General features: G+C 42.2%; 1 protein-coding gene across 1 annotated transcript; it reads right to left on the minus strand.

Moving 5' to 3' along the window:
• Positions 1–336: 336 nt before the first annotated feature.
• Positions 337–10,380, minus strand: SOD2 (superoxide dismutase 2). The gene is made up of 5 exons (XM_053382307.1): positions 10,053–10,380; positions 7,855–8,057; positions 3,394–3,510; positions 1,678–1,857; positions 337–1,458 (listed from the first exon to the last, which is right to left on the minus strand). Exons 1-5 carry the CDS (start codon positions 10,091–10,093, stop codon positions 1,313–1,315), a joined length of 687 nt encoding a protein of 228 aa, XP_053238282.1. The 5' UTR covers positions 10,094–10,380; the 3' UTR covers positions 337–1,312.
• Positions 10,381–10,606: the final 226 nt, after the last annotated feature.

Raw genomic sequence — 10,606 nt, forward strand, 5'->3', positions numbered from 1 at the left:
AAATTGAGGCTTAGATGTAGAAGCTTAGATTAATAGGTGTGCTATTTTACAAGATCAACATTGAAGAGTAGAACTGGTGAAAACAAATCTGGTAAAATTTTAACACTACTAATTCCATTAAATTATAAACATTTAGCTTCTGATATATCTTCAACCATCTAATTCTTCCTTCTCTAACCCCACATATTATCAGGGGCATAAAGCAGGGGTGTAGCGTGGGGGTGCTGCTGGGAAGGAATTAAGATGTTTCTGTGGATACTGTGGTATAATGAACACCTCAGACACATATTTAAGGCTCTTGTGGGGCCTTTAAACATATTAAATCATGTAGCAGAGTAACTTCATAGATTTTATTTCGAGAGCAAAGTTCAGATTTCCAATCAAATACTGCAGTACAAAAAAGGAAAGCCAGTTACATCAATATTAGAAAATAATTTCATTATCCGTTATTAATACATCCTACAGAAGTAGCAAACAATTGGATATTTCCCATTTGAAGACAAACACACATATATTAAACACACTTAACCACAAACCTGATATCCTATACATTTGGTGCAATGCATCTTTCCAGGGTATTTTGTTTTCCCTTTTTCCACTTTCAGCAGGACAAAAATCATGAAAGCTAACCCACTGTTCTTAGCAGCTGACATGCATTAGGAATCCTCACGTTGTAACGAACAGACGTTTGCAAAATCGGCTGTTAGGAAGACTAAAACAAATTGCCTTTTACTCAAGGTTTCGGTAGGCTACAATATACGCAAGAGCATTTAATTCAAACACAGGGCAATATTCAATGGTGCCCATCCTCAAGACAAACAGATTTGCACTCCACAATAGGACTCCCCCTTTTGCACACCAACCTGAAATACTGTAGAGTGGCAACACCCTGGATGAGATTTGCAAGGGCTGCCAGTGGAAGAAGAGGAAGAGGAATTCTGCTCATAGTCTATAAAATGCTCTGAGAATGCTGTTATTTTGGACTTTCCCTTTGAATTACGTACACCTTGAAACTCACTCGAAAGAGTAAGCAGCAAATCACATCTTATCAAAAGGAACCGGTTGTAATCCCATACTGATGTTTTATAAAGGATTGTATTCTTTCAGAACACTGGATAAAGGATTCCTGTTTTTGAAGAACAAGTGAGCAGTTTCACCAAATTAAGCAAACATTGAGCTAAGAACTTTCTTTTGATGAGCTTGAATATTTTAAGTGGTGGAGCAATTAGCAAACAAACTGCTAGAAGTTACTACAAAAATGATCAAAGAATAACAGTGTTCTTTCTTTAATGATCTTGTACAAGATTTTGCTCTACTTTTTGCAAGCTGCATATCTCAAAGATACGTTTTCCCAGTTTATCACGTTCCAAATAGCTTTGAGATAGTCGGGTCTAACATTTTTATACTGGAGATAATATGCATGCTCCCATACATCAATTCCTAGAAGGGGAACAAGACCTAGAAAAGAAGAGAAATATTTATTTTTATTTCCTGCTCACAAGTAGGTTTTGATAAGAGGAAACAAGTAGATTTATTATCCAATCAGCTATGCAAGGGAAAGCAGGGAGTCCTTCTTCCTTTGCCCTTGTGAGCAGAACTGCTGGTGTCTGCTTTTATCTACCGCATAGCAAAAATTGTACTTTCAATTGTAGACTAGTTGCAGCTAGAGAAACTCACCTGTAGTCCCTTGAAGAGGATCCTGATTGGAACAGGCAGTCACCTGCAGTCGACCCTGTTCTTTATTAAAACCGAGCCATCCCCATCCTGAGCCTTGGACTCCAACTGAAAGAGTTGTCAACTTCTCCTTGAAGTTCGCAAAGGAGCCAAAATCACGCTTAATAGCTTCCATTAGCTCCCCTTAATAAATGAAAATAATAATAACAATTCACACACAGAGCACACTTCATTAGCTTTCCATTTGACGTTCCAAAAAATCATTCGTATTAATTCAGAAGTAAGGATAGGTACAGATGTAAATCTTACAATCAATAGAATCGAAGTCGGTTGCAGGATCACCAGTCTTTCATTTGCCAGTCTCAACCATAGGTAAGCGGTACCTCAGCACCAGCATTAACAGTTAACCCTAACTTGTTTCCCTCTTAACCAATCTCTGATAAACAGTCTGAAACTGTTTAACAGGGAACTCCAGTTAATGATAACCAGTTAACATGGATGATGCTAGAATACTTCCTGTGGCTACAGGAAGGGTGGGAGGAAAGCAAGTGCTGACTGGTGGGAGTGTGTGATCCTACAGCCTGCTGATAACCGTGTAACTGTGGTTAAGAAATCACCAGCACCAGCCCCGGATGTAGATCTTTGCCTCGTCTCCGAATTCCACAGCATTTGGTACATTTCAGTTTGTACACTGACTGCTGCAATGACTAATCAGCTGTGCCCCATAATGTATTCTGATTTTCCCTTTGAAAAGCATCTTATCATCCATAATGATCACAACCACTACCTAACACCACGACCCAGTATTACATCTAGATAGTTGTCCAGAGAACTAAGGGAACAGCAGATAACAGTGTGAAGCTCACGTGGGCAACAGCCTGTCCACAAGCTAAAGTGCAAACATCCATGCCATTTGGAAGAGGCTTAAGAGAGGACATGCCTACCATCACACTTTTCGAAGTGTTCTGCTTCCAAATGTCACATTTAGTGCCGTCAGTAACACACAGCCATTCATGCATTACATTCATCGTTTTACAGATTGTGGTTCATCTGGAGGAGACAAACTGCAAGCCTAGTTTGGATGACACACTAAAACAAACCATAATGTAGCTCACAGCAGCGGCCACAAACTGTTCTCTGGGAAGCTGCATGTTCTCACTAAGCCATGGTTTGCCTTAACATTACATGCAAACTGAGCACTGTGTGCTTCAAACTTTTAAAAAAGCTTTTGATAAAGTGCCTCATTGGCATTATATGCTGCTTGGAGGCTTCCCATAGTTATTAGGCTAGCCACTGCTAGGACAGAATGCTGGACAATTAAAAAAATAATTGTGAGGCAGCAGTGTGGGAGGCCTTTTCTGTGGCGACTCCCAATTTCTGAAATACCTTTTCATCTGAGGTGTGTCTGACCCCATCTCTGTATCCTTTTCAAAGGGGGGAGGGTTATCAAGATGCAAGCTTTCTGCCCAGGTCTTTAGTGGAAGAGAATGCGATCTGATGTTCCCTACTGCTGTTGTTGACCTTGAATGCTATTTAAGATGTTTTCATTATTGGCTTCATGATAAGCATTGCACACTTTATTTGCTGTCTTATGCTGTCTATCATCTACACTAGAACACAGACTAAAGATGCTATAATAAATGATACATTAGCATTTGGTCTGATCGAGTGGGGCTTTTCAAATGTCCTGTGTAACATTAAAATGCTTTGATTACAAACCTTTTGGTTCTCCTCCACCATTAGGAGAAAGGTTTGTCCAGAAGATAGTGTGATTAATGTGACCTCCACCATTGAACTTCAGAGCCGGCTGAAGAGACACCTGAGCAGTCACATCACCTGCAAAGAACAGAGAATTAAGTGCAACATCTTAGCAGAGAACAAATTATTCCTTACCCCAGGAGGAGTCCACTTAGTTAAGAGTGTTAATTTGAATCAATGAATTGCAGCTTAGAAAAAAAAGTAAAAATACAAAAAATGGATTAGGATCAAGACTGGCTGTTCCAGCATAAGCTCCCAAATGGAGGAAAGAAGTGTATGAAGGAAATTTTCACTGATTCTTCTACTGTCTCCCCCTCCCAATTATCTTCCATGCTGTTCCAGAAAATTTCCACTTCTCCTGAGCAGTTGTTCAGGAGGTCACAGGGAGAAAGAGGAATTGACCAAACTTCCTCCTCTACTTCTTCTGACATGAACAGAATTCTGTCTACTGTAACTCTGGATGTTTTAAGAGTTGTGCCTTAACATATGCACTAGTCTATATAAACCCACAACCTTTATACATATTTTGTGAGTGTGAGCGTGTGTACACACACACACACACACACACACACACCTTAAGCAAGGGTCCCAAAATTTTGGCTTGGCTGCATAGTCTGCCACTATTTAGTTGCCACCAACCATTCCTCAAAGTCTCTTGGAACACACAGACCATGGGTAGGCAAACTAAGGCCCGGACCCCGGACCCAGCCGAATCGCCTTCTAAATCCGGCCCATGGATGGTCCAGGAATCAGTGTGTTTTTACATGAGTAGAATGTGTTCTTTTATTTAAAATGCATCTCTGGGTTATTTGTGGGGCATAGGAATTCATTCATCCCCCCCCCCAAGGGCAGACAAACAGTGGACTGGCCCCCTGCTGAAAAAGTTTGCTGACTCCTGACAGACAAATCAAGAGAGCAGGTCCATCTCCAGTCATTTGCCTGGGTATTCTCAGGCAAGAAACTATCAGTTTCTCCCTTTGTAAAGAAGGATATGGCAATACTAAAAATGCTTCTTCCTCCAGCCCAATTTATTTCCTTCTTTAGCATGTCCCCTTAAATGAGTTCATATTACAATGAAGATGTGAGGAATGGCAGCACTGACCCTTGAATTCCTTACATAAAACTGCTAAGCCCAAATTTCTACGCCTACTCCCATAGGCTGGGGAACAACACTTCAGAAATACTCCTTAATTCACGAAAACTGTGACATGTGCTTCCCAACAGAATAAATAGGCTGTAGGTGATCCTCAAGTCCAACTATGCTGCTTCATTATGCTCCCTTCCAAATGAGATGAGAAATTTGTACTTTCTGTGCTCTGGAGCTTCTGCAAAAGCTACAACTCCTGTTCCCAAGTCTTGCTTGGATTCCTCCAGTGCTGCTGAGCCCGGGACATCAAACTAGCTCCCTGTCCCAGCTGTGAGAAAGGGGCAGAAGATTTTAAAAATGAGAATGAGAGTACTTCTAGGCAGTATGAAAGCAGACACAAGGGACACCCTCTTTCATCTGCCTACCCATCAAGCACAGTCCTAACAAAGAACTCTACAATTCCATAATTCCTGGGAACTGCTGCTGGTAGAGTCCCTTCTGTGCCATGCAGCCAGGATAGAGAAGTCAGCAGCAGCATGCAGGAGTGTTGAACAAGGGGGGGGGGGGAATAAGCCTCAGAAATTTCCCAAGCCAGGGAAACAAGAAAGGATGCAGCTAAACTAGTGTTCGACATTCCCAGTCCTTTACTTGTATGTTAGATTAAGTAAAGTGTGCATGCAGAGAATAGTGACGGAGGGCAAAAAGCTCACTGAAGAAGACTGGATCTTCAGGGACAGAAGTTGTGTTGGCTTTACTGCACTGAAAAGCATAGATAAAAAGCCTACAGACAGGCTCACTACAATTAGCCAGGCCACATTTAGGCTCACTAGAGCTAGGGCAGCTAACATACAGGCATGTGTCTAATTAATATATAATCCACAAGTAAATCTGAACTGTTAAAGTTACAAATACTTGTTTAAAATACTTATACTCCATCCTAGCAGCTAATTTAAAATCTAAAGTAATAAACTTTAAAACAATTTAAAATTAGCAAGAAATCCCAATCAAATCATGTTAACAGGATCCAGAAAAAAGAAAGTTTTCAGCTTCTTTAAAAAATACACACCCCAAAGGCAAGGCACCCTGAGTAAGGGTCCTATTCCTTGTTGCCACCTGTCTTCTATCGGAAGATGGGGGCACTTCAGAGATGGTTTTAATACTGCTTTTTCCACTGAAGTATATTAGACATATTTTTGAACTAATGTTTACACAACAAAAATGTGTATGTACTTTATGAAGTTTAGGTTTCCTCTTTTTTAAAATTCAGAGTTCAAGATTCTGGAAACTGACAACTGTTTCATTTGATTTTTCAAAAGAGCCTTCCTGCATTACATTGCAACAGAATGCTCCTCTGATGGGAGAGCTGTTGCGCAACTCAACACAAACTGAGATTCAGTGTCACTTTAAACAACATCTGCTTTGCACCCATTGAGTGTAGATTTTCTGCTTCTTGTAGTTTGAGTAGAATACTCTTGTATGTTGGACTAGGTATCTATTGACAGCACTCAGAAAGTGCTCTTGGATACAGCCTAAAAAGAAAGGGAGTAAATGGCCCATTTGCTTATCTTGAAGCCACCAGCCAAAAGGCATTCCTATCTCTGCTCAATCATTAACTCGCATAGCAACAGTTATTTTCCTCCTTTCTTTCTCTGTAAAACTTGTGAGGAAAATTACAGGAAAAAACTGTGTAGAGCCCTGAAGTTGTATATATACACTGTAGAAAAAAATAAAAACTTGAATTGCCTTTTTGAATACTCCACAATGTTGTTTTGAAAATGCATTGAACAGTGCAATCCTATATATAATTCCACAGAAGTAAATCCCAGTGATTTCAATCAGCTTTACTCCCAAGTAAATAGGTACAGGATTGCAACCAATATAACTTGACATCCAACAGTTTACAGCTGTATTGAAACCACATGGGCATTGCAGAGGGACAATAAGATACAGTGGTAACTCTGGATACGTACACCTCTGGTTGCATATCCTTCGGGTTACGCACGCGGCAAACCGGGAAGTATTTTTCCGGGTTTCAACACATGCGCATGCGCAGAAGCACTCTACTGCGCCACACGCATGTGCAGAACAGGCACCCCCAGTTGCGAATTCCTTAGAATCCGATCGGAGCTCCAGAACGGATCCCGTGAGCAACCAGAGGTACCACTGTACTCAAATCTGAACACAACAAATAATCTCAAATGTCCAGCCCAAGATGGGCAATCCTACAGCTCCATTCTACTGCCTTTCAAAGCAACCTATTACATTGCTGAACTCATTCAGACAGCCACATATACAGCAAGTCAACATGTGTTGCAATTCTTCAGTGTTTGCCTCTCAGCATCTTCCCCTTGTATCATAGGTGTTTAAGTGTGAGAATGTGACACTACAGCAGTTTGGAAGAAAAACCATTATTTCTAACCTTATATATTTCTTTATCATTTCCCAGCCTTATGCCTCCTTATAAGGCTCTGAAATACTAACTGGACTCAGCAGAAATGCACCACATTATAAAACAGCCAATAGCTCTTGAGTTTAAAATTAGTATCACAAGGTTCCATGGACTTCCCATTTAATCACATTAGTATTAATGCAAAACTCTGGAGATTTCATTAAAATCTCAACCTTTGATAAGAAATTATATTTTAAATGTAACTACAAGGTATAAATGTTGCTTTAGATACACCATAGTTTCAGCCACAAAGAACAATGCAATTCAGCCTTAACTCTAAAATTCAACAGAAAATAGATGGGAGGTACAAATTCTGAGCCTCATCTGCCTTTCTTGTGGCAACTACTAGTTGGACAAGGTGACAGCTGTGATATAATGGTACTCCTAATGTACCAATAAAGATGACTAATAAGTTTTAGTACAGACATCTTTCTAGTTACAAGGCTTCAAATCTCATAACTATTAATTCTGAGATCCTACGCCAGCCATCTGAAATGCTTTCTGGAGATTAAGGTGTAAACTATAGCCCCCCTGCACTGCAGCTGGCCACTTTATGAAAACATGGCCTCTGTCTCAAATAAGTACAGTGGTACCTCGGGTTAAGAACTTAATTCATTCTGGAGGTCCGTTCTTAACTTGAAACTGTTCTTAACCTGAGGTACCACTTTAGCTAATGGGGCCTCCCGCTGCTGCCGCGCCGCCGGAGCACGATTTCTGTTCTCATCCTGAGATAAAGTTCTTAAACCGAGGTACTATTTCTGGGTTAGCGGAGTCTGTAACCTGAAGCGTCTGTAACCCGAGGTACCACCGTACTAACTTTAGCACAAGAGACAACATGTGGGCGCACACTGACAGACATGTAACACAGATATACAGTTACCCATACCTTTTGCCAAGGCCTCTTTGTATTTTTCTTCAGCAACATTCAGATTATTTACATACGCAGCATGATGTTTACTGTGGTGAAGTTGCATAATTTCTGCACTTATGTGGGGTTGCAGGGCCCCATAATCATAAGGTAGGTCAGGAAGAGTATGCTTTTGTCTAGATGCCAGACACCCAAGAGGTGCAATCAGTTTACTGCTATTTCTGGAAGAGAAGGAAACAAAAAAAAATATTGTAGGATTCTTATCTTGCTATATTATTTGACCAGCCAAATTCTTTATAATTAACTTATCCTCACAGCTATCATCATCACCGCTAGCCCCACTTAACGGAACCGAGGCTGAAAGGGCCTTGAACTTAAGTATCCCACATGCAGACATCACAATCACAATATCTTTGAACGCACTGGCTCTCAGTTACAACTTCTGTTATTCTAACATTGAGGAACACCAAATAGAAGCACCAATGGCAAATTGCTGAAATACCAGTACATTTGGTGGGGTGGAGACTGAAACAGAGAGAAAAGGAGCAAGCAATGGTGTAATGGATTGCCAAACCCTCCCCGGCACCCACCCCCTTTTTATTTTTACTGTTTTTGCCAAGTGCATAAAGGCTGAATGTGCACAAGTTAAATGCATGTAAATTCACACTTACTGTTCATGCCTGAACTCAAATCTTTAAGGGGGGGGTGACACACACACACACACACACACACACACCAGGTGGGCAGTGGATAGCCAAGTAGGAGCAACACTTGCAGAAACATTTCATCAGTAACACCGCTGTGTTGACAAGAGAATCTGGCTAACTAGGTCACATAGCTCTTCTAGAGAGAACACAAGAATTTCTACTTAACAGCTTACCCCTTCAACATAAAGTATCACTGGGATCATATTTAAAACTCGCTTCACTTGTTTGTCTTGTGGAGCAACTCTTTTTAACCTCTTCAGTACAGTATCTGTAACTGGAGAAAACTGTATTGCCCTTTCACCAGATAAGGCTGCATTTATACATAAACTAATTACAGAAGAACAAGAGTATGTAAACTCCCCACAAAAAAAAAGATTGGCAAATTAAGTTAATGGAATATGCAGAGATGGCCAAATTAACAGGCAGACTCAGAAATGAGGACAGTAACAAATTTAAAAATGAATGGGAAATTTTAATTGCATATATGTCAAAGCACTGTATACAAGTTGATACATCAGCAGGATTCTAAAAAACATCCGCAATATTATAATAATAAAGAAAGATATGAATGGAAGAAAATATGACTAGGACATGCATGAATTAACAATGAAATAATGAAACCGTGGAGAGGGGAGAGGGAAGTCAAGGGATTGTAGATATCCCACATTTCACTATTGTATTGATTCTATAAACAGTATGTAAAATGATAGTTGATTTTAATTATGCTTTTTTCTTAATGACTGCTGTTGTAAGATGTTTGATATAATAAAAACTAATAAAACATATATATTTTTAAGAGTATGTAAACTCACCCTGCAAGTTGTACAAAACCCTGAATAACAGGGAATCAGCTTCTTGGTCACACCGTCACTCCTACAGCAGCTACGGGCCCTCATTTCACATCCCCAACAGATGGGGAAAACGTTTTAATATTCTTTAACAAATCTAAATTACAAGCTGCCGCTGACAAACAGAACGGGCTTAAACGCTTAGCCCTTAATGCGAAAGGTGTAAAGAGTTCAAACTTACCGGGAAACTCTTTTTCCTAATTCCAGCTATAAAAGACTTCACTTCCCCAAGAAGTTTATGATCCTTCTACAGTTCCCCACTCAATGTTAGCTTCACAACAACCCCGTGAGGTAGGCCGAGAGTGTGCAACTTGCCCAAAGCAAGCAGCCCAGTGAGCTCCACGGCTGAAAAGGGAGCTTTGCCCGAGTCCTCGTGCAATAATATGCCAACCAAGCACCACATTAAGCGCATATTATGGGGCTCCCACTTTTATCCCTTTGGCGGGCGAACTCCTGCATGAGCCGCAGATTCCTGGCTCGAAATGGAGTCCGCTTCCCCCTCGTTCCCCTGACTCCCGGGCGCCAAGTCTCGCCCTTCCCTTGTTCACCTCCCTCGTCTGTCCCGCCCGCTGCTCCGCCTCTCCGAGAGGGCCCACCACGCCGTGCCCTTGGCCAGAGGCAGCTCAAGAGCTTCCGAGCGACCCCGCCGCCGGACTCTCACCTGCAGCCGCCCGGGGAAACCAGCCGGCAGAGCAGCATCATGGAGACGCCGCTTGGAGCAGGAGCAGCAGGAGAAGCGCCAAAGGACACGGCCGCGCTCTGCGCCCCAGTAGCCCCGCTCGCCTCGCCGTCTGGCGGCCTTGTTCCGCGAAACGCCTGCGCGGCCCCTCCTCTCCCGGCTGCCGCTGCCTGGGGCGGGGAGACGCCTCTCCGCCCGCCAATAATGAAGAAGCGGCGGGCCCAGGCGTTGACGCGGGCGAGGCAAGGGCAACTTGGCCTCGGCGCGCTATGAAATAAAGCGGCCTTCGCGACAAGGCTGCGTCTGCTGCGCAGCTATGGCATTGGCTCCTAAGGGGGCCGCCGGGAGAGCCTGCCTTCTTCGGACAGGCTTGCGAGCGACGGCGCTGCGGCGGGCCTCTTCCATTAGGAGTAGCGCGGGAATTTCCATAAAAGCGCCTTTGGATGTTGCGAAACCAAAGCAGAATGCATCTCCATGCAAAATTTGAATTCTCTTACTGCACATTTAAAACCAGTACTTGGGCCGTAGAGAGGTGG

This window comes from Podarcis raffonei, chromosome 3 (assembly GCF_027172205.1).
Source record: "Podarcis raffonei isolate rPodRaf1 chromosome 3, rPodRaf1.pri, whole genome shotgun sequence".
Taxonomy (NCBI): domain Eukaryota; kingdom Metazoa; phylum Chordata; class Lepidosauria; order Squamata; family Lacertidae; genus Podarcis; species Podarcis raffonei.

What these genes read in the sequence shown, in the direction of transcription:
- SOD2 (XM_053382307.1), bottom strand. Translation starts at nt 10,093, where the DNA reads ATGATGCTGCTCTGCCGGCTGGTTTCCCCGGGCGGCTGCAG. An exon ending in GTTTCCCCGGGCGGCTGCAG is followed by an intron (nt 8,058 to 10,052) that starts GTGAGAGTCCGG and finishes CTTCTCTTCCAG; the next exon opens with AAATAGCAGTAAACTGATTG. An exon ending in TCCTCTTCAAGGGACTACAG is followed by an intron (nt 1,459 to 1,677) that starts GTGAGTTTCTCT and finishes CTTCTTTTCTAG; the next exon opens with GTCTTGTTCCCCTTCTAGGA.